Source organism: Ochotona curzoniae, unplaced genomic scaffold (assembly GCF_017591425.1).
Source record: "Ochotona curzoniae isolate NIBS_2020 unplaced genomic scaffold, NIBS_Ocur_1.0 scaffold_4683, whole genome shotgun sequence".
In the NCBI taxonomy this organism is placed as follows: Eukaryota; Metazoa; Chordata; class Mammalia; order Lagomorpha; family Ochotonidae; genus Ochotona; species Ochotona curzoniae.
The window spans coordinates 22,265,278-22,289,205 of NW_024467121.1; the positions used below are offsets into that span (position 1 = coordinate 22,265,278).

Below are 23,928 nucleotides of genomic sequence, written 5' to 3' on the forward strand. Positions count from 1 at the left end.
CATCATCTACCAAATTCATTCATTCTCTTCTGCCTCTGCACTGCAGGCCCTAGGGGTCTCAGCCTGAGCGCTTCCCTGGTCTACTCAGCCTGTCTCCTCCCATCTTCCCTTCACCGCCCAGCTTACACCCAGTGCTGCAATCCAGGAATCATCCTCTTCTTTGTCCCACGCACAATCCATTCTTAAGAGTCTCTGGGCAGCCTGGCGCAGCGGCCTAGTGGCAAAAATCCTCGGCTTGAATGCCCTGGGATCCCATATGGGTGCTAGTTCTAATCCCGGCCGCCCTACTTCCCATCTAGCTCCCTGCTTGTGGCCTGGGAAAGCAGTTGAGAATGGTCCAAAGTCTTGGGACCCTGCACACGTGTGGGAGACCTGGAGAAGGTTCCTGGCTCCTGGCTTCGGAGCAGCTCAGCTGCGGCCATTGTGGTTACCTGGGGAGTGAATCATAGGATGGAAGATCTTCCTCTCTGTCTCTTCTCCTCTCTCTCTCTCTATCTCTCTCTCTCTGCATATATATATAGATATATATATGTATATATTCGTACATATATATATATATGACTTTGCAATAAAAATAAATAAATATTTAAAAAGAGAGAGACTCTGGGCTTCAATCTAAACCTAAGTGAAACCTGTGTTCCCTCCCCCAAGCCCTCTGCTGCCTAACCTGCGACTGCCATTGGCCTCTCTCCATCCGCTGGAATGGCATTCCCCGTGCACGACTCTCCCATGGACATATGGCTTCCCACCATTTCATTACCAAGGGCCTGCAGCTAAAGCTAAGGGATCAGGCTCCTCCCCGTGCTCCTCCCCGCCTCTTCCCCAGTTCCCCAACACACTGTTCTCAGGGCCGCTGTGAGACCTGCTCTTCCCTCTGTGCTGCTGGAATCCTCTCCCCATGGTTCCTTTTCCATGGTGGCCCACAGGTGTGTCCATCCAGGGAGCAAGGATGGACATGCACGGGCTAGGGAGAGGATGGGTGCTTGGTAATATGCACGGTTTGTTTATGGGAGACGTGAATTCAACAGACGATGCTTATGCAGATACTCTGCCAATGGTATACACCAACCTACATCATGAAACACACGAAGACTAGTCATCATCTCTAATATATTTGCACCTATCGGCCCCACAAACGGCATCAGCTCATTTTCTGCTTGGTCTGTTTGGTAAGATGTCAGCCACCAACTACTCAGAAGAAGTAGGAGAATCTGACATGGTTAAATAAGTGACCTTTCTCAATTCTCTACTTCCGTTCCCCTCTCCCTTCCTGTGGAAGCTTTTGTAGAAGCTGTTAATAAATGATGGGATTAACTGGTGTTCCTTTTGGGTGTTTTTATTTTCTTTTCCTACCCATTCTCAGAGATGCAAATAAATCGTGATAGAATCCAAATGATAGGGGCTGATGGGAGGGGGAAAGTCTAAATAATTTAAAATCCAGATAAAGTTTGGTCCCATAAGCACAAAGAACTGATTTTGTACTGTATGCTACATTTTACAAGAAGAAAGCAGGGGCCGAAGTACAACGACTCAACTAGCTAATCCTCTGCCTCCAAGCGTAACATCCCATATGGGCACCAGTTCGTGTCCCGGCTGCTCCACTTCTGAGCCATCTCCCCATTATGGGATGCACCTGTGTGACAGACCCAGAAGAAGCTCCTGGCTCCTAGGGTCAGATCAGCTAGGCTCTGGCTGTTGTGGCCATTTAGGAAGTGAACCAGCAGATGCAAGATTTTTCTGTCTCTCGCTCTCTCTATAATTAAATCTTAAAAAGAAAAAGAAAAGGAGGACAAGGAAGCGAAAGCAGATGTGCATGGCAGAGGCAACCATGGCCCCGTCACCAGACTTGGCAAAGCCAGCTCCTCAGGCCCACGTTCACTGTTTACATAAAACTTCCATCATCACTAACCTGTACCAGTGGCCACCCACACTCTCCCTGATTCCAGCAAGCCATCACATAAACGCACAATAAAATGTCTGCTGGCTATGTCTACTCAGTCTCCAGGAATGTGCAATTCCTTTGTGCAGATGGGAAGATGGTATCTATGTATATTAATTTTTGTCACAGTTTCCTCAGCTTTTAAATCAGAATCCTTAGCCACAGATCTCATTGGGCTATTAAGGAAGCTAAGTTGGATGAACCCACACAAAGCATTCAGCACTGTGCCTAGCATACAATAAGCACTCAAATGTTACCTATAATAATTTTTAAAAAAATTTTTACTGGTTTCAGGAGCAGAGAGACAGAGAGACAAAGCCTCCAGCCACTGGTTCACTCCCCAGCAGCCCGTGATGGCCGAGCCAGCCTGGACTCGAGCTGGGAAAACCAAGCGGGTGAGCACATTGGTGGAACAGACCCAACCACTTAAGCCATTGCCTGCTGCCACGCAGCGTGTGAGTTATCAGGAAGTCTGAATCAGAAATGGAGCTGGGATGTGAGCCCAGGCACCCTAACACAAGATGTGGGTGTCGCAAGACACATCCTAACCATCAAACCAAATGTTGGATACCACACAGTTACAGTTTATCACTGAAACTAATGTATGATGGGCCGGCACAGCAGGCCGGAGTGGGATTTCAGTGCTATGGCACCAGTGGGGACAGAATGAGGACTGCAGCGCTGTCCCTGTTCTCCTACGTCCCCAGTCTTCCCAACAGAAGGGCTTCCTTCAAAACCAGGAGCACTTTCTGCAGGTCTCGGCAAGGCAGACGGCACACTCACCCCCAGGCGGAGGCGGCCCTCAGCAGAGAGCAGGGCAGCCCTCACTCCAGAACGGAGACACTTCTCAGCCACACCGATCCTGCCCTTGTCCTCTTCCAGAGGCATCCGTGTCGACCACTCACCCTCTCCAACATCTGCCCAGGAGCTTTTAGCTCTCTGCTACCAATCCCTCTCACCTCCCAAAGAACCAGACAGAGCGGCAGCCGTCGCTTCTAGATGGGCCAGCTGCCCAGGCTACGGAGAGAGCACTAGTTCTTCCAGACGGCATGTATACAGAGAACAGGCCGGTTAGCCTAACCGCAGATTAATCCCTACGCTCCATCAAAAGTGTTAATGAGATTTAAAACACTGCTGTCTTCCACAAAAACCCCAATACATAATCTCGGCGACCTTGGAAGCGGGCTCAGCTGCAGAGTAGGACCTGCCAAAAGGTCATGTTCGGGATGCTAATGATGAGATCATTGCTAAAAACAGAGCTCTGTCATGTTCAGAGGTGAGAGACACCTCCGTCTGCCAAATTCATCAGGGCCACCATGACGTGTCCAAGGCACGTTCGCTGTTCGAGGGATGTCAGCCTCATTGCTGAGTGTGACATTCACAAGCTGGAAGGCAGAGCGCCACCCTGTGCAGGTGGTCTGTGAACCCAGCTTCTCAGGGTAGGGCTTTGCTTGCTTCTCCTGTCTGTCTGCCTGTCTGTCTGTCTCTCTCTCACACACACACACACAATTTAACAGAACTAAAAATAAATCTTTGTTAGAGTAACAAACTTCCATCCTCACCAGAATCTCAGAATAGAAATAACCATCCAAGGTGTAGAAGAAGAAGTCAAAGCCCTGTGTGGTCACCTAGGCAACCAAGTATGACTTAGCTTTCCCAATTTGCCAAGAAGCAATTGGAAAGATGCTCAACACAGCTAATCACTTGGGAACGTACATCAAAAGCACACAGAGAGACCACCTCACACCTATTAACCCAGATAGCATCAAAACTACAGAGACATGCTGGAAAGGAGGCAGAGAAATGGGAATCATATGCCCATGTGATAGGAATATAAAAGGCAAAACATTAGGGAAATATATCCAAAAAACATGTTGGAAAACTTGCACAAAACAGTATGGTAGCTCAGTGTGCTTCAGACAGAATCAACGTGTGATCCCACAATGCCACTTCCACTAGACATCTGAAATCATTAAAAGCAAGATCCCCAGGAAACACCTGTACTCCTGGGTGGCATTGTTCACAAGAGCCAAATGGTGGGAACAACATAAGCTTCTAGCAAAGAATGGGTAGATAAGTAAGCTGTCCACACACAAATCGTGGACTATCACTCAGCCTTTAAAAAGAAAAGGAATTGTGACAGGGCTGCTGTGAAAGCAAACCCCCAGGACGCTGCGCTAAGTGCATAAACTCATCACTGAAGGGCAGATACTGCGTGCTCCACCACTGATGAGATGCACCGAAGGTGGCCAGACTCACAAGACAGAATGGTAGTTTCCAGCTCTGGAGGGAGTGGAGAATGAGAGCGAGTGCTTCAAAGGGGACAGAGTTGCCCTCTGAGAAGATAACAGGGTTTCTGCAGCTGGTGGCAGTGATGAGCGCACGACAGGAGGAGTGCATGTATGCCATTGCACATGCACGTGAGGTTAGAAGCTGCACTCAGAGCCCAAGTATCCCACACACCTGAAAAGCACTAACAGCGCTTGCTCAGGGAGTAGGCAGGAGAGCTGGAAGTCACGTCCAAGTCCTTGTGCTCTTCCCACTGCGCCCAAACCGTACCCCGTCTCTGGCAGCAAGTGTGTATGCTGGGACACTGCACTGAAATGTGCCCCCCTGTGCAACAAAGACAACAGGTTAATAAGGGCATGCCTCTGCTTCCTTGTCACTCATTTAAAAGAAATGACAATAATCTGAGATTGGAAGGCTTAAGCCTGGTACGGTCCTTTTAAGTAGACCAAAGTGAGTCTCACTAGATGGCAGCATTGCTTACACGGCTTCTTTTTTTCCACCACCCCCTACCCTATTTTTTTTCCCCTCTTAATTCATTTATCTCAGAGGCAGAGGAATCGAGTGAGACACAATGAGATATTCTACCTGCTGGCTCACTCCCCCAGTGGTCACAACAGCCAAGAGGTCCAGGCCAGCCGAAGTCAGCAGCCAGGAGCTCCATCCTGGTCTCCCACATGGTTGCACAGGAGCTCAGGTACCTGGGCCATGTACTGCTGCTTTCCCAGGCAGCCTGGCGGGGAGCTGGACAGGAAGCGGGCAGCTGGGACTGGAAGCAGTGTTCTAAGGTGAACTGCTAGGTTAAGCAGCAGCACCACAAGGCCCACCTACCCCTCTCCACTATCTCACTTTCACCTGGAGCTTTGTCCACCCTGCCTCTCTATCTGGCAGCAAGACCCCATGACAGCGTGCTAGTTCTATACTCTGTGCAGAGTAACGCACCATGAGCCTGACTTGGGAACCCTGGTGACATGCAAGGGATCCCTCCCCAGCAAAGAAATCGTGCCTGTAGCATGGGCTGTAGGTAGCTCTCCCCAGGAAGACTATACATGCAGGGCTTCTAGAAGTCCACAGATAGATGTCTTACCAAGAAAACTGAGTGAATTTTCAAATATTTTTACACCAATATAAAATTACCATTTTTTTTTTTTAAGATTTATTTACTTATTGGAAAGTCAGATATACAGAGAAGAGGAGAGACAGAGAGGAAAATCTTCCATCCAATGATTCACTCCCCAAGTGACTGCAATGGCCGATGCTATGCTGATCCAAAGCCAGGATCCAGGAACTTCTGCCGGGTCTCCCACACAGGTGAAGGGTCCCAAAGCTTTGGGCCATCCTCGACTGCCTTCCCAGGCCACAGGTAGGGAGCTGGATGGGAAGTAGAGCTGTCAGGATTAGAACTGGCACCCATAGGGGATCCCAGGGTGTTCAAGGTGAGGACTTTAGCTGCTAGGCCATGCCACCGGGCCCTAAAATTACCTTTTTTTAAAAAAGATTTTTTTCATTGGACAGTCAGTTATACAGAGAGGAGGAGACAAAGATGAAGATCTTCCATCCACTGATTCACTCCGCAACAGCTGGAGCTGAGCCAGGAGCCCAGAGCCTCTTCCAGGTCTCCCACACAGAGGTGCAGGGTCCCCATGCTTTGGGCTGTCCTTGACTGCTTTCCCAGGCCACAAGCAGGGAGCTGGATGGAAAGTGGGGTGCCAGGATTAGAACTGGCGCCCATATGGGATTCTGGGCCACATCACCCCACCTTTGTGAGGTGAGGACTTTAGCCGCTAGGCTATCACGCTGGGCCCTGTAAAATTATCTTTTAACTTCAATCTTCCCCATGAGCTTTTTCAGGTCCTCATCTATTAAAAAAAAAAAAAAAAACAGAAGAACTGGCCTCTGTTGCATTGAGAGAATGTTGGGGGACAGGGACAGGACCACAGACATCTGACATTTCCCAGCTTCGATAAGCCATGTGACATATCTGGGCCTTGGGCTTGCTCAAGTGTAGTTCACTAAGACAGCCTTCCCCTCTTGGAGCTCTGTTTGCCTTTAAGCAGCCCCTGGGAATGAGGCTATGAAAGGCAATGCTGGTCCTGCGTGGTGGCGCAGTGGCTAAAGTCCTCGCTTTGAACACGCCAGGATCCCATATAGGCGCCGGTTCTAATCCCAGCAGCTCTACTTCCCATCCAGCTCCCTGCTTGTGGCCTGGGAAAGCAGTCGAGGACGGCCCAAAGCCTTGGGACCCTTCACCCGTGTGGGATACCCGGAGGAGATTCCTGGTTCCCGGCTTTGGATTGGCATAGCATCGGCCGTTGCGGTCACTTGGGGAGTGAATCATTGAACAGAAGATCTTCCTCACAGTCTCTCCTCCTCTCTGCAATAAAAATCAGTAAATCTTTAAAAGAAAAAAAAAAAAAGAAAGAAAGAAAGAAAGAAAGGCAATGTCAGTTGGAGAATTAACCTTACCCAAGGAGGAAACCCGTGGCCCTGCTAAGATGATCAGCCTGGCTCAGGTTAGTCAAATAGTAAGAAAACCTCTAGGGTGGACATTTGGCCCAGCAGTTAAGAGACAGCCCTAGGACATCCACATTCCATACTGGGAAAGCCTGGATGCAGGTCCCCGCTCTACTTGGTTGGATCTCTCTGCTAACCTGGGAAGCATGTCTTCTGGAAGGTAGCAGATGATGGATGGCTCAAGTACTTGGTTTGCCATCACTCATGGGGGAGACCCAGCTCATGGCTTCTGGAGCAGGCCCAGCTGTTGCAGCCATTTTGGGGAAATCAGCAAATGGAAGCCTTTTAAATCTCTCTTACCCCATCCACTTTCAAATACAGTGAAAATAAACAGCAACAAAACCACAGTCCAGTTACTGCCTAGAACACAGATGAGGCTGCTGCTGGCACCTGTCTTCTCCCAAGGATCTCACAGGTCCCAGGCTAGGTTAACCCTTCCTGAGCAGTGGTACAGCCATAAGGCTGCAGAATCCGAAAAATAAATAATGGTGACCAATTAGCTTCCTAAGCACCTAAAATGACTCCCTGGGAATGGCTTGGACACAGGAAACATATGACTCATTAACCAACCCTTACTAACACTCCTGTAAGATTGAGGCATGTTAATTTGTCATGCTAAGCACTATTAGCATGGTAAAATCTCATTTTGTGATTCATTTGGTGTGTGTATCCAAGGTCGTGTGTGAGGAGTCAGACAGGAGAATAAGCAGGGATTTTCTGTTCCCTGAGTTATTTTTTAAATATTAAATTGTATTTTCTCCTCCTGGTCTCAATTTCTTCAGAAGACATCCTCCTTCCTCAAATACATAGGGGCAGAATTAACATATCAACTCATGGGCCCGGCGTGATGGTGCAGTGGCGCAGTGGTTAAGGTCCTCGCCTTGCATACCCGGGATCCCATATGGGCACCGGTTCTAATAATGGCAGCCCCGCTTCCCTTCCAGCTCCCTGCCTGTGGCCTGGGAAAGCAGTCGAGGACAGCCCAAAGCTTTGGGACCCTGCACCCACGTGGGAGACCCGGAAGAGGCTCCTGGCTTTGGACCAGCATAGCATCGGACAGAAGATCTTCCTCTCTGTCTCTCTTCCTCTCTGTATATCTGCCTTTCCAATAAAAATTTTAAAAATAAATAAATAAAATAAATCTTAAAAAAAAAAAACACATCAACTCACCATCTAGACTTGCCCCACCTAACACCATCTGGGAGCCACTGGCAAGGAGACAGTGCCTGATGATCAGTTTATCATTACGAAGGGGATGAGGAAGTTAACCAATCACACCTTTTTGAGGATTTTTGTCTCAGAGCCAGGTGCTGTGGATAACAATTTTTTTCCCTTTGTCTTTGCAGAAATTCCTTTGAACTGGGGTTTAAAAGGCACTAGACCACCACTCTTTCCTACCTTGAAGGCCTCTCCCGCCATCATCCATATACCTTTTGGTATCACACCACTTTGTTCACAAATGGTGAAATGAGATCATTTCTACTTAAACTATGACATTCTCACGTCAGATGTGGCATACCCACGGAAAGCTGACTTCTGGTCATACGTAAAGAGGAGGCCAAGGTTTTACTTGGAGCGCATGACCAGCCCATCTGACAGGATCTCAGTGCCAAGCCTCTCTCGCTTGACCTTAGAGAAAATACCGACGTGTATTCGGACTTTCTAAAATAAGCTGTTTGCTTTGTCATTAAACCAAAAAATAGTAGGACTCTGTGCGATGGCTCAGTGGCTAAATCCTCACCTTGCAAGCGTTGGGATCTCATATGGATACCAGTTCATGTCCTGGTTGCTCCCCTTCCTATCCAGCTCCCTTTTTGTGACCTGGGAAAGCAGTAGAGGAGGCCTGGAAGCTTTGGGATCCTGGACCTACACAAAAAAACAGAAAAAGCTCCGGGCTCCTGGCTTTGAATCAGCTCAGCTCCGGTCATTGAGGTCGCTTGGGGAGTGAACCAGCAGACAGAAGATCTTTCTGTCTCTCCTTCTCTCTGTGTTTCTGTCTTTCCAATAAAAACAAATAAATATTTTAGAAATAAAAACAAGAAAATAGTAGCCATGGTCATAGGCCTTCAGTCTAATGGATGGACTTCAGGGTAATGATCATTTGTACCTCTTGGGGGTCTCGATTGACTGGATTGCCAAATGGATTTGTGATTTGCTATTTCTAGCGGGTCTTGTTATCACCAAGCTTGGCTAATAAAGACTCTTTATTAAACCTTAGATATGTCTGGTGTGATCTTGCTTGCAGCCCACAACACTCCTGTGCTTAGAAGACAATAGCCACATAACTACCACCTCTTACCACCCATTCCACACTAAGTGGGGATGGACAAGGAAAATAAGTCGGTCAATGAGGTAGGTGTTTGGTCTACTGGATATGACACTTGTTGGGGCCAGCATTGTGGCAAAGTATCTTAAGCTGCTATGTGCCAGCATCCCATCTAGGCACCAGTCTGAAACCTAGTTATTCCTCTTCCAGTCCAGCTCCCTGCTAATGTGCTTGGGAAAGTGGCTGAAGATGACCCAAGTCCTTGGGCGTCTCCACCTACGGGGGAGATCCGGAATAGGCTGTGGGTTCCTGGCTTCAGCTTGGCACAGCCTCACCCATTGCAGCCATTTGGGGAGTGAACCAGTGGATGAAAGACCTCTCTCTTAAATATATATATATATATATATATATATATATCCCCCCAGACACTCACAAACTCTATCAGAGGACCTCAGTTTGATAACCTGTCTGGGTTCCTGACTCCAACTTCCTGCTAATGTTAACCTGCCTGTGGGGAGAGGTGGAGAATAGAAGAAGGGGAAGGAGAGTAGAAATGCTGGTTAAAGTAACTGAGTCCCCGTCATTCTGTGGGAGATCAGGATGGTTAAAGTAATTGGATTCCTACCAACTATTTTAGGAAATACAATTTTAAGGGACACAGCATCTTAACTGCTATTTCTTGTCTCTTTCTGGAGCCTGGAAATGTTAAAAATGAGAAGAAAGGCCCTCCTGCGATCCTAATGGCTAAAGTCCTCGCCATGCACACATGGGGATGCCAAATGGGCGCCAGTTCTAATCCCGGTGGCCCCTCTTCCCATCTAGCTTCTTGCCCGTGGCCTAGGAAGGTAGTCAAGGACAGCCCAAAGCCTTGGGGGACCCTGCACACGTGTGGGAGACCTGGAGGAGGTTCCTGGCTCCTGGCTTTGGATCAGCTCAGCTCCTGCTGTTGTGGTCACTTGGCGAATGAATCAACAGGCAAAAAAACTTCCTCTCTGTCTCTCCTCCTCTCTGTATATCTGACTTTCCAATAAAAATAAAATAAATCCTTTTTTTTTAAGTGAAAACAAAAACGCATACTATCCCACAAACTTCACCCAGCCTATCACCTTGCTCAGAATAGGAAGGAGACTCCTCCACACTGGAGAAATCAGGTCCTCAACTTGCATTTATCTACCCCCAGGTGGTATGCTGACGTGCTCCTACAGATAAGGCTACAAAACCACACGTGGCTTCAAATGCATTTTATTAGTCCAAACTTCGTTTTTTTACTGGAATGAAGCTTCCAGGACACAAGAGAATCAATGTTTGTTGTTTAAGCCACCTCGTTTCTGCAGCACAAGCCGTCAATCTATCAGCTAATAACGTCTTTATTGTTCTCTTCCCACACTTACGACAACAATGCCAGTTGCACTTCTTCTTCTTGTGTTTGACCCTGGCAAGCCAATGCCTGGTCTCCACAGACATTCTCATTTAACTGGTCTGGGTTTGTGGCTTAGGCACTGGGATTTTCTTTTTAAATCTCTTGAGAACTCCCGCTTCTCTGCTCCAAGACCTCCGAAGGCTGCCTTCCACTTCCCAAATCAAAGTGTTATCAACCAGCATGTTCTGTTCCAGTCATCCAAGCACCTCAGAATGCCATTTCTGCTTTAAGACACCAGATGATGCAAAAACCACTCCTGGGCAGTCTTTACAACTCCCCTCTATCAGAACTAAAGACCCTACAGAGAGGAGCTTCCTCCTCCTGGCTCAGCCAAGCCTCTGCATCCCTCCCACCCCACCTACAGGCGCCCCAGCTCCCACAGCTTTCTGCAGGCTCAGCAGGAGAGTCTCTCTGAGTGGTAATTACTAGCTCCCAAGGGAGGGTGGCTGTGGCATGCTTGTTATTATGATTTTACAATAGAGAAATCTGAGACCACTAAGCCAGCAGTGCAGTATAAGTAACCTCTCCTGGCCAGGCACCCAAAGGAAAGAAACCTGGCTTGCTTAGGTACTGGCCCATTCTCTAGGCAGTGTGATTTGTCCTGAGATATAAAGCCTGAGTTCCTGGCCATCAAGCAGGTTTCTCGGGGAGACCTCTGTCTGCGTTGCTCCCCTGCCCTGCTTCTCTATTGCTAAGTGCTAGCTTCCTGCTGCTACTGCAAGCAGAAGTAAACTGTCACAAATTACATCATCACCAATATCCTATTTGAAAGTCTTGGAGGCCTTATGGGAGAATCTAGCTCCCCCCACTTGGCCAGCTTCAACACTCTGCCCTTTCTCCTCGGCCTGTGGTCCCCTCCCCTTCTTCCCCATTAACCCTTCTCCTCTCTGACCCCTACTTCGACCTTATAAGGATCCTTGGGATGACACTGCGTGCATTTCACGAATCCCAATTAACCTCCACACCTCAAGACCCTCAAGTCAGTCAAACCTACTAAGCTCTTCATACCACACTCAGCACACGGTCCAGGGTAAGAGGGACTGGGACCTGAGCATCTTTGGCAGTGGTTGGGGGCTATCCTTATCCAGGCTACCAGACCGAGAATGTGACTGGATGAAGAATAGCCTTGCATTTCCGTAATTTGGTATGCCCTTCAGAGCACACTCCTACTTAGATTCAGAGACGTGATTCTTGCTTTATAATATCACTGTCAATGCCATCTCCTGGAGGAAGGCTCTGTGACCACACGTGCAATTCGTCACCCTGTATTCACATCTTCTCAAAGAATAAAAAAAAATACTTCACATCCCCGTGGCCATAATGAAAAGAACACTAAAGCTTTGTGTGATACATCTCTACAATTGGCGCTATTTGTCTAACTGTGATATCTTATGTTACTGTCCTGACTTGGTAGAACTTGTAACCACTGACACCACAGCTGGCCCAGAAAGAGGCCCGGGGCAGCTCACAGGGGAGGCGTGCCTAAGTCCTGCTGTGGACATCTGGCCCTCCTGGATAGTGGTACAGCAGGGGGCACTGGACCCTCACCCCACCCAGACAGCAGCTCTACCAGAACAGGTGCTTCTAGACTCCATGGATCCGCCAGAGCCAAAGCTTCTGAGAACTAGCGGAGTTCTGGGTAGGCTTGGAGCCTGCACCTTCCTCGCATGGGGCTGTTTGGGAACCCTCCCCTTGGCTTCCTTGGTAAGTTCAAGGCACTGCAGAGGCTCTATGGATTAGCAAATACTGAGATATGGCCAGGTTGGTGCTGCCTTTGCACCCTTTCCTGAATGTGAAGTGCATTAATGGCGGTACTCATTGGTGTAATCATTTCTACACAGGGACAGATGTTCCCAATGTGATCTCAGCTGGGCAACAGTCCACCATGATCTGTGACATGGATTCCAGAGGATGCTTTCTGAACAAGCAATGATTTTTACCAAAGGAGATGCATGCTGAATACCACCATTGCATTAGGGATCTGCTACAAGTGTCTTACTTTCATATTACCCTAATGTCATATTTTCTCAGCAAGCCCAATGGCGAGAAATCCTATGAAATGAAGTTCTCCCATCCTTTAAAATGCCCCTGAACAGAGTATCATGTCAAAATGTCACCAGATCTGTTTCATTTTGTCCCCAAGGATTTTTTTTTAGTATTAAGATATTTTATTTCCTTTTTCTTTTTTTAAGATTTATTTATTCTTACTGCAAAGTCAGATATACAGAGAAGAGAGACAGAGTGGAGGATCTTCTGCCCAATGATTCACTCCCCAATAAGCTGCAATGGCTAGAGCTGGGCTGATCCTAAGCCAGGAGCCTGGAGCCTCTTCCGGGTCTCACACATGGGTGCAGGGTCCCAAGGCTTTGGGCCATCCTCGGCTGCCTTCCCACGCCACAGACAGGGAGCTGGATGGGAAGTGGGGCCCCAGAGCCAGAACCGGCGCCCGTATGGGATCCCGGTGTGTTCAAGGTCAGGACTTTATCTGCTAGGCTATCACACTGGGCCCAAGATACTTTATTCTCAAAATTAGCTTTTATACATCACCTAAAATATTGGGACCTGAGAATTCTTGTGTTCTGGGATTTTTCCCTCTAAACTCTAGAACCAGTTATGGGAATTAAATTCTAGGCCTCCGAGATGAGAACTTTCTCTAATGAACAGCCCCATGTAAAGTCTCTAACTTGGGCAGTGAAGGAGGGGCAAACAGGATGGATCCTTGTTGGGTTTTTAACAAAATATGAGACCAACTAGGAGCCCCAGGAAACTCAACAGATCAAACTTCAGAATTTTCAGCCTCAGCTTTCTCTGGAAAGTGATGGGCTAAAATTGACAATACTAGTGTCCCTGTTTCACGGTCTGCAAATCTTTTTTTTTCTTTTTTTTTAAGATTTATTTTATTTTTATTGGAAAGGCGGATATACAGAGAGGAGAGACAGAGAGGAAGATCTTCCGTCCGATTATTCACTCCCCAGGCGGCCGCAACAGCTGGAGCTGAGCCAATCCGAAGGCAGGAGCCTCTTCCAGGTATCCCACATGGGTACAGGGTCCCAGGGCCGTCCTCGACTGCCTTCCCAGGCCACAGGCAGGGAGCTGGAAGGGAAGCGGGGCTGCCATTATTAGAACCGGCGCCCATATGGGATCCCGGGCATGCAAGGCAAGGACCTTAACCACTGCGCCACTGCGCCGGGCCCTCTGCAAATCATTTTCACAAATTTCTCTTAGTTGGTCCCTACCCTCATCCACTGAGCTATGGATCTCACAAGATGAGTGAACAGATTCGGAAGTTCAGAAGAGTCTGTGCTATGGCATAGCTCATTAAGCCACTGTCTGCCAGATGCAACTAGAGTCAGGCTGCTCTGCTTCTTCCGACCCAGTCCCCTGATAATGGCCCAAGGAAGCACTAATTGATGGCTCAAGTGCTTGGGCTCCTGCACCCATTTGGAAAACCTGGATGACGCTCCTGGCTCCTGGCTTTACTCTGCTTCAACCCAAGCTGTTGAGACGATGTGGGGAGTTCATCAGCAGTCAGATGGACATTCTCTCTCCAGTTCTTTCTCAAGTAAATAAATAAATATTAAAAAAAAAAAACCTCAGTGCACAGACTTCACTAGGTACAACTTTGTCTCCAGTCTCCCAGTTAATGCAAAAGCCCATTGGCATCCCTACAAAAGTAGATTTTTTTATTAAAGATTTATTTATTTTTATTGCAAAGTCAGATATACAGAGAGGAGGAGAGACAGAGAAGATCTTCCATTGGATGATTCACTCCCCAAGTGACCGCAACAGCCAGTACTGCGCCAATCCAAAGCCAGGAACCAGGAACTTCTGGGTCTCCCACACGGGTGCAGGGTTCCAGGGCTTTGGGCTGTCCTCGACTGCTTTCCCAGACCACAGGCAGGGAGCTGGATGGGAAGTAGAGCTGCCAGGATTAGAACTGGTGCCTGTATGGGATCCTGGCGCATTCAAGGGGAGGACTTTAGCCACTCAGCCATTGTGCTGGGCCCCAAAAGTAGATTCTAACATCAGTCAACCATTCAGTGTATTGCACATGCTACTACTGCTGTTAGTAAATCAGATAAAAGCCAACTGCTATTTCAGGAGATAATTAATCTAACTTGACTACAAGGGACTAATATAGACATATCATTTTTTTAAAGCTTATTTTGATGTACTTCAAAGGCAGTAACAGAGATCTCGATTTGCTGGTTCATTCTTCGAATGCCCTCAATAGCCCAGACCAGGCTGGACCACATGGATCACTCCATCTGCTACCTCCAAGGCTATGCCTTATCAGGATGCCTGATGAGAAAGCAGAGGTGGAATGCCACCCTGTAGCCTGGGATGCGGGTGTCCCAAGAGGGATGTGCCCTGTGCATGTGCACAATCTGCACTCAGTCTTCAGGCTAGCAGAACAAAGTCTGAAAGGGCTCGTGCCTCTTGCCTCCCGTGAGCTCACTTCACCAGGACACTTGGTGCAACATCACCTCTATGCTTTGGTCGGCATTCTTCAGGAAATCGTGATGCCTCCTAAAGCTCGCATTTTCTCCTCCTCCAGATGGATTCATGGTTATCTGTGCTTACAGGCTCCTTCCCTGATTGGAGCTCCTTAAGCAACGCAAAGGGCATAACAAGGCAGAGAACGAAGGATCTTCCTTCTGCAACCTTCCAAGTCTGTCACACGGTGGGGTGAGGCACAGGAGCTGGAGGCCTTAGAGGGACCTTCCCACAGCCCGTAGGAAGCTCTCCTGAGGCTCACTGTTCTCATTTGCTGAGCTGTGGAAAGGCAGATGCACCTTCTCACTCACTCCTACGGCCTCCTGTTGGTTCTGTGGGCCTGGGCCAGCACCCTCGGCAGGGACACTGTCTTGAGCCTGCTCTTCCAGGGGAAACAGCTTTGGCACTGAACCAGAGAACTTGCACTCAGTGGGAGCATGGGGCAAGCAGGAAATATGAGGTCAGCTTTCAGGGCAATCAACCATCTCTGACGAGCTGGCTGGACCGTGAACTGCTGAGTATTTACTGCAGGGAGATGTCTACCACGGGAGACGCTTAGTCTGGCCAGGCCTGAAGCCCCCACCGCAGGGCACCAGTGTTGTGACAACAGGCACAATACAGGGGACACTGATTCAAAGCCGGGCGCCAAATCTCTTTATCCCAGAGAGATTTCCTGTGGTTCCTTTATGACTCTGAGGAAATGCATCCACTGGTCTGGCCTGAGGCTAGAAATAAATAATTTAATTAATCCAGGACACTGTCAAGTGGCCAGTCAGCGTGAATTAACCTTCAGTCTGGCTTGAGGTCACATCAACCCACCCATGTCCAGAGAGCGAGAAATACACGCCCTTCTGCTTGCTATCAAGCCAACTGGGCAGCTGGAGCTTTGCCCTCCCCTGCCTCTACCCATGGGGACCACAGCACGGGAAGCTGTTTCCAACCCAAGGCAGCTGAAGGCACCAATTGCAAGTTCATCAGCACTAATGCAGCAACTAGGGAACCCAGGGTCCTGGAAGGTGAACTATCACTTGTTGGGGCAGATGTTTTGCACAAAGTGCCTGGGTTCAAGTCCCAGCTCACCTTCTAATTCCAGCTTCCTGCTAATGTGCACCCTGGGAGGCAGCAGATGATGGCTCTAACACTTAGCCCCTACATTCTGGGCTTCTGGCTTCAGTCGGGCCTAGTCCTGGCTCTTGGGGAAATGTGGGGAGTGAATCGGTAGATGGGAAATCATTCTTCCTCTTTGTATCTTCCTCTGCCTACCAGGTAATTTTTTTTAGATGTGAGTTGCACAACCTGGGGATGTGTTGCAAATGTAACTTCAGTTGAAGAATGTCTACCTGAACATTCAATCTATGACAGCAAAAACCTAAACCCTTATCACAGACGTCAGATTCTGCCAATTAGGATAAAGGTGATTAGTTTCATGTAACGGGACATCATGGTACCATGAAAGATAATACTTAAAAAACATACTGGAATGAGGATGTAGCTAATACTGCAAGGAAAAACCAGATCACTGAGTTCAAGTTCATCCCAGTTACATGAACTGTGACAGTAGATGGGGCTGGTGTTGTGTCCTCACAGCTTGCAATGCCAGCATCCCAAACAGGTGCCAGCCTGTTTGAGATCCATCCACCTGCTCCACTTCTGACTTAGCTCCCTAGTTATGTGCGAGGGAAGGCGGTAGGTGATGGCCCAAGCGCTTGGACCGCTATACCCACATGGGAGATCTGGAAGAAGTTCCTGGCACCTGGCTTCAAGCTGGCCCAGCCCTGGTCGCTGCAACCATTTGGGGAATGAATCAGTATTCCTCATCCTCAGTCTCTTTCCATGTAGCTCTGACTTTCAAAAAAAATAAATAAAATGTATTAAAATCATAAAATCTATTTTTAAAAAACTGCGAATGCAGATAAGACCAGAAACACTGAAATCACTACCTACTTTCTAATGAGCCTCTGAAGTTGGATTTTAGCTTGTAAATCTCTAAAAATACTCACTTTAGAGATAAATATGAATTTTTTCAATAACATGCAAACAAGTATATTTTCATATACAAACCAAAAACTCCCTATCATTCCACAGTGAAGGGTAGTTCTAATCCATTCCTTCCCTGGATGAATATTTCCAAGATTAGGCTGTGAAGCCCCGTAACACACCACTGGCTCCATGTACATTCGATACACAGCCCAGCAAATTCCATCTTAAAGTCAAGAGCAGACAGCTCCCTGCAGGTGAGCAGAGCAGCCCTTGTCTGTGGTGTTCCCCGTCTGAATAGCAGCCACATCTGGTAGACTCCAGAAGGAGGCTATGCCATGGCAAGCTTGGAAAGTCAGAAGTAGCTGTGACAGGGACACCTGTGCCCAGGGTTGAGGGAAGGCTGGCATGTCCTTGGCTGTGTGCCCAAAGGCCATTCAACTTCTCTATACCTCACATTCTCTACCTAGTAAGTGAAGATCTAACATCTGGCCTTCCTACCTCACAGGATATTGTGAAGGCAAAGAAAATGACATGTGCACTATTATCTTGGAAACTATATAAAGCATTCAGTAAATGAAAAATTGAGCAATCCAAGGACTCTGACTTAAGATATTCAATGCTGGGCCTGTCACAGTAGCCTAGAGACTAAAGTCCTCGCCTTGAATGCGCTAGGATCCTACATGGTCACCGGTTCTAATCCTGGCAGTCCCACTTCCCATCCAGCTCCCTGCTTGTGGCCTGGGAAAACAGTTGAAGATGGGTCAAAGTCTTCAGTTCCTGCACCCAGGTGGGAGGCCCGAAGGATGCTTCGGATAGGTGCAGCTCTGGCCTTTGTGGTCACTTGGGGAGTGACTCATCAGATGGAAGATCTTGCTCTCTGTCTCTCCTCTCTATAAATCTGAATTTGCAATAAAAAATACAGTAAATCTTAAAAAAAAAAAAAAGATATTCAATGCTTCCTACTGTCTTTGAAGACATCAAGAGACACAATCTGTATCCCCTTGTAGACACTCTAGAAAACTCGCTAGCAATGCTACTATGTCCCGGTATTCTCACTCCACATTTTACAAGAAAAACAGCAACAAAAATGACTGTGCTCAACACAACACATTTTCTTGTCTACTATGTGCCTGGGCAGATCGGCCCTCCGAGGTGGGGAGCTGGGGCTAGATGGAATTCTTGCCCCTGGAATATGGGTGGAAGCTAAGGATGCCCCTTCTTGGCCAGGCTGGGAGAGCTCTCAGCTCCCTCATTTCCTCAGTAGTTACAGAAGACCTCAGAGAGGACTCCATGGTCCTCCCATCACACATACACCTGTGGAGGAGAAAATCTGAGCTTCTGCATTCCATCAGGTGTTCGCACGGCTGGATTTGGGAATCCCTAAAGTCCTGGAAAAGACATACCTATCCCATGAGGAAGTAAACAGGTGAGTCTGAGTGGACTGGGTGGGAAGTTCTGGCTGTGACTTTGGATGGGCACCATCCAATCAGCTGGGAGCCCAGGAAACAGGGATACTTCAAATAGCTCATGGAGGGCCAAGCTTGATGGCTCAATGGCTAAATCCTCACCTTATATGCGCCAGACCCCACATAGGTGCCAATTCTAATCCTAGTTGCTCCACTTACCATCCAGCTCCCTGCTTAAGGCCCAAAGCATTGGAGCCCTGCACCCATGTAGGAGATGTGGGAGAAGCTCCTGGATCTTGACTTTAGATCAGCTCAGCTCTGACTATTGCAGTCATTTTGGGAATGAACCAATGGATGGAAGATCTTTCTCTCTGTCTCTCCTTCTCTCTGTAAATCTGATGTTTTTCCAATATAAATAATTAAATAAATAACTGATGGAAGATGGAATTGCAAGGTAAGCTCACTTTAGTGTAAAAATCTGAAGCCCTGTGTTGGTTTTTCAGAATATACTCTTTCCCATGGACTTGGTGAGAACCAAATGGCTTACAGCATTTGCACCAGAATGGACTCTCTTTGGCTAGGACGTACTTGTCCCTGCCTGGGAAGTGGATCCCTGGACTTGCTGGACTTACACCAGGCATGCAGGCTTTTAGCCTCAGACATGTGCCACACCCTCAGCTTTGCTGCTGCTGAGACCCTAGGATGCCAGCTGAGCCACACTCACAGTATCCCAGGGCTCCCACCTACAGTCAACCTGATACAGGACCCTTCAGCTGCTAAAACTATGCAAGCCAATTCACCTAAAAAATACCCTCTCCTATAAAAGGGGAGTTCAAAAGGTCTGGTGAAAATATGTATTATTTAAGAAAGAAAGAAAAAGGGGGTGGTGCTAGAGTTGTGGCATATCACGTTAAGACTTCACTTGCAATGCTGGCATCCCATATGGGCTCTAATTCATGCACTGGCTGTTCATGCAACTCCTTGCTAATGTGCCTGGGAAAGAAGTGCAAGATGGTCCAAGTGCTTGGACCTCTGCTCCCACATGGGAGACCTGCAAGAAGCTCCTAGCTACTGAGTTTGGCCTGGCGCAGCCCTGAACCAGTGCAATCATTCGGGTAGCCTATCAGCAGACAGATGATCTTCTATCCTCCCTCTCTTTCTCTCTGTAACTCTGCCTTGCAAATAAATGAGATAACAACAATAAGAACAACAACAACAATAATAAATTCTAAAAATGCATAGACTTCAAATTTTCGCATTAAACTTATACTGTAATTCCACTTTTCCCGTAAACTTTCCTAAACACCTGCATCTTTATTTATGATTCTGGTTCTCTAGCATACCCTGAAAAATATGATAGCAAAAGGCCAGCCACCAAGCACCTGTTCTAGGACACAGAGAAATAGCCAAGAGGCTAAGAATGATTTTTTTCTAACACAGGTATCCTCCCTGGCTCATTATCCCACCATCACAGTCTCTGCATCCCAGTGACAATCAGCTTCCCACCATACTGCTGGTCAGGGACATGGAAAGCACACATGATCCAACAGCAAAGCCATCCAAGAAAAATTAAGCCAATATCAGAGTCCCTGGTTGATTTCAGATCTGCTCTCAGTATTTCTGTAGGAACACTTAGGAGCATGTGCTAACTTAAAAGACTGAAAAAGGAAAGTTTCAGAAGAGGAAAAGAACATTGGCAACCCAATCCCAATAGTACTTAAGGTGAGCTGCAAGCAGCAAAGGCAGAAGAAGTCAGGAAGGTGCAGACACTGTGAACAGAGTGTGAATATGGATCACAGGTACCTTCCAGCATTCTTAGCAATGCCCAGCCCTACCCACAGACTGATTACTTAAGGATACAGAATACTCTTTGGTTCAAAAAAAATCACTCACTTCTTTGTCTTCATTTCTAAGGTCTCTGTTAACAGGCAAGATGATAATCCCAATGCTTGGTACTAGGCAACATGTTTGCAAATATTACCTTCTTTCATTCTCACTACTTCTCTATTCACAAGTGAGGGATACGCAGTTGAGGGATGCAAGGTCACATCATTAACAAGTGAACAAGAAGGAATTAGAACCCCCATCGCAGTTATCTCTAGGCTCTACACTCTTACAAAGGCAGGCAGGAAGCCTGATTGGCCTTGGCAGGGCTTGGGTCTCTCAGGATGTAAATACTGAAGGAGGGCGGGAGTAGGAAGTGCAGAGGAGCTACAGATGTGCTCCCTAAGTAGGCAGGTCTGCATCACGCACTCTGATGGAAACTGGGCAGACGTTGTCTGGAAGTGCTTTAGGCTCTGAGTAGGGGATGGTTCCAGAAAGGGAAGTGGGGAGAAAGGAAGCACCACCTACTCCTCTGCCTTGACCTCAGCCAACCCTTACCTCCCTTGCTCACTGAGGCTTCTTACCTGGTAGGGGTACAGGGTGACCCCATTGGTTCTCGACAGGGACCAGGTGCCATCCAGGTACTGGTGGCCCTGGATGGCCACAGAGTTGAGGATATTCCCATTGCTGGGACTGGTGGCCATCTGAAGGCTAACCTTGGCCTGGTGCGTTGGGGATCCGCTCTTCTTTTCTGCCCCATTGCTGACCCCAAGGCTGTTGGGTTTGCTGCTATGCTTGTTGGCAAAACCTGTGTAGTTGGAGGTGGCATAGGATGCAGGCACAAAGGCCCAATCCCTGGGCTGCTGGAGCCCCGCCACATGCCGGGAACCCACCAGCGTGGGGATATTGGAGAGTGGAGGCGGGGAGCCCGGTGAGGCATCGTAGTGATCACTACCAGCTGCTTGCTCCAAGCTTAGCACCATCTGTATGGCTTCCTGCTTCAGCTGGTTCAGGTGTGTGGCACAAATGTCACATCGATTATCACGGTCATTCCATGCCTTCCGGATGGTGTTGGGGACCTGGAGCTTGTCATGGATCACAGCCGAGAAAGCCGGGTCCTAAGAAAAACACAAAAAGATGGGGGGTTAAAAAGATGAGCCTGCAACTCCAGGCTGGAAATAGCATACTCCAGACGCCGGCCGGAAGAGTTAAGTCCAGGATGTTTGCAAACAATTTGATTGCTTGGTTGTCAGCCAAAACACAGGACTTCCACCAGAGTGGCAGAAGAGCTTTTCTGGTGGACAACAGCATTTGACACACAGGAAGAATTACAGAGTGAAAACTTTAAAGAATTTAAGCAAACAAAAACATAGGTTGAAGACCAATCAAACAGGAACATTTCAAATTTTCTGTCTCATGGTCATGAAATTAGTCATAACTGAAACCTTCACCTCCCCAGGTGAGCCACTGGAACACACATCCCTACAAACCTCATGTAAGACTGCTATTTAAAAACCCATCCTGGAAGGAAACCACAAAAAGATCTAGTGAAGACAATACCTCTCATACCTGTCATTTTTTAAAAGATGGATTATACAGAGGAACAAGCATAGAGGGTTGTCTGGGTATCAAAATGCTTGAATTCTGATTTGAATTCTAGCTCTCTTACTAGTGACCCTGGAGTTCTCTAGCACCTTGAAAAACTCAAACTCTTAGAATTTCTCACCATGGCCAGTCTCCGTGGTGAGGTCTTTCAGCTCCATGTCTTGTGTGGAAATTTAAACGGGAGGGAGCGTGGTTATCTGTGTACAGGGACAGAGCAACTGTGCTATTTGGGGAGGGGTCAGGGGAGGAGGGCTGTTTGAACTTTCAGGACCTGACAGTTACTGCAAATAATCAGTAAGGCTTACGTCAAGGGTCGTTTCACTCCAGGACATGAGGAGAAAATCCGCCCTTCAGAAATTTGCTGACAGCTTCGATGGGGGTGGAAACCCCCATGCAGGGTTGAATGGCTCTGATGAGCTGTGGGTGAAGGGGGGTATGGGGCCGCAGGGCTGGGCCGGAAGGTCATTGGTAGGAGGTTGGTTCTTCATTACGATCCATCTTGATTACAGGCTCTAGTGTTTTGCTTTCCCTGTTTAACTACCCTGAACAGCCCCTCAGCGTGCACAGATGAATTGATTAATAAATCAAGAGGCCTCAGCAAGGAGTGGCTCAAGCTGGGAAACTCAAGACAGTCACAGAAAGTGATGGGAAACCATGGGAGGTCAAGGTTGACGGAGTCTCCGTTAGAAAGGTGACATGAAGCAGGCGAGGCAGCCTGCTCATTGTGTCCTTCTCAAGGACACCTTCACTATCGGTCCCTAACCACAATGCAGAGCATGTGTGACCTGACAGAGCCCCCACGGGACTACTCCAGAGCATTCCAGCACCTCAATGAGCAGACACAGAAACAGCTCCAAAGGTGTTCAAAGCGTGGGAAATGCTGACTTCCTGACTAGGGTCTGTGGCTTCAAGAGCCAAAGGGCCACACAGATTCATTTTCTGCACAGACACACCGGTTTTAACAACTCCTGCCTAAAAGATGGTCTTTTATTCAAAGGGTATTTCTTATTTGAGCCCTCCTATGGACCAATATATGCTTTTTATGCCTTTCCACTAACATTACATAATGAGACTTTTCCCTTATTAATACATGTTATTTGAAAATGTTATTTCTAACGACTACATGGTATTTCATCTTTGGTCGTTTCATAGTTTACTTATTTATTTCCACATTCTACTTGCATCATCAAAGGAGATCTGGGAAAATTAGAAGACTGGCATTCAAATGCAATTCTCAACCAATGTCTTCTAGTATCAACTCACAACTATTTGGAGTTCAAGAAACCTCAACTTACGGGGTTTGGGGAGGGGTGGGGGAAAACCCAGTGCCTATAAAACTGTGTCACATAATGCAATGTAATCAATTAAAAAAAGATTATAAAATTAAAAGAAACTTCAACTTAACTGCTTATTTAGAAAATTTCTGTGGGGTTGGCACCATGGTATGGTAGGTTAGAACATCCCATAATGGTGTTAGTTCTTGTCCCTGCTGCTCCACTTCTGATTTAGCTCCCTGATAATAGTCTGTGAAAATAGCAGAGAATGACCAAAGTCCTTGGACCCCTGAACCCTTATAGGAGACCCAGAGTCGAAACTCCTGAGTTTGGATTAGCCCACCTCCCCATTGCAGTCACTTGGGGAACTGAACCAGTGGATGGAAGATTTCTGTCTCTCTCTCTCTCTCTGCAACTCTGCCTTTCAAATAAAAATAAATCATAAAGAAAGAAAAATTTTGTTAGTTCAATTATATGGAAGTGCCACAGCAGGCAAACAGCTGTTAAGCTGCATCCAACTTGTATTAATTTTATTTACTTAGAGAAAAAGAGAGAGAGCAAGCGCATGAGCATTCCCATTTATTTCCTGGTCATGGCACAAATGCCCTCATAGGCTGGGGCTGGACTCAGGGCTACAGCCAAGAATCAGGACTCCAATCTATGTCTTTCATCAGTGGCAGGAGCCCAATTACTTGAAACATCATCATTACCTCTTAGAGTCTGCATTAGCAGGAAGCTGGGGTCAGGAACTGGGGAAGAAGCCTATGTCTTCGGATGTGTAATGCGGGCAACATAACAATCAGGCCAAATCCCACCCTTTATTTTAGTCTTTCCCTTTTGGATTTGACTCTGTTACGTCCACTCTACAGAAACCATATACGCCATCCCTGGTTCTGAGGATTCCTCTCCTCTCCTAG

General features: G+C 47.5%; 1 protein-coding gene across 1 annotated transcript in view; it reads right to left on the bottom strand.

The window, feature by feature from the left end:
* The window catches only part of KIF26B (kinesin family member 26B), a 413,315-nt gene that overhangs the window by 227,749 nt on the left and 161,638 nt on the right, over nucleotides 1-23,928 (bottom strand). Inside the window, exon 3 of the mRNA XM_040968150.1 lies at nucleotides 20,717-21,250. Within this exon, the coding sequence (XP_040824084.1) occupies nucleotides 20,717-21,250 (534 nt within the window). The remainder of the gene's footprint in view (nucleotides 1-20,716; nucleotides 21,251-23,928) is intronic.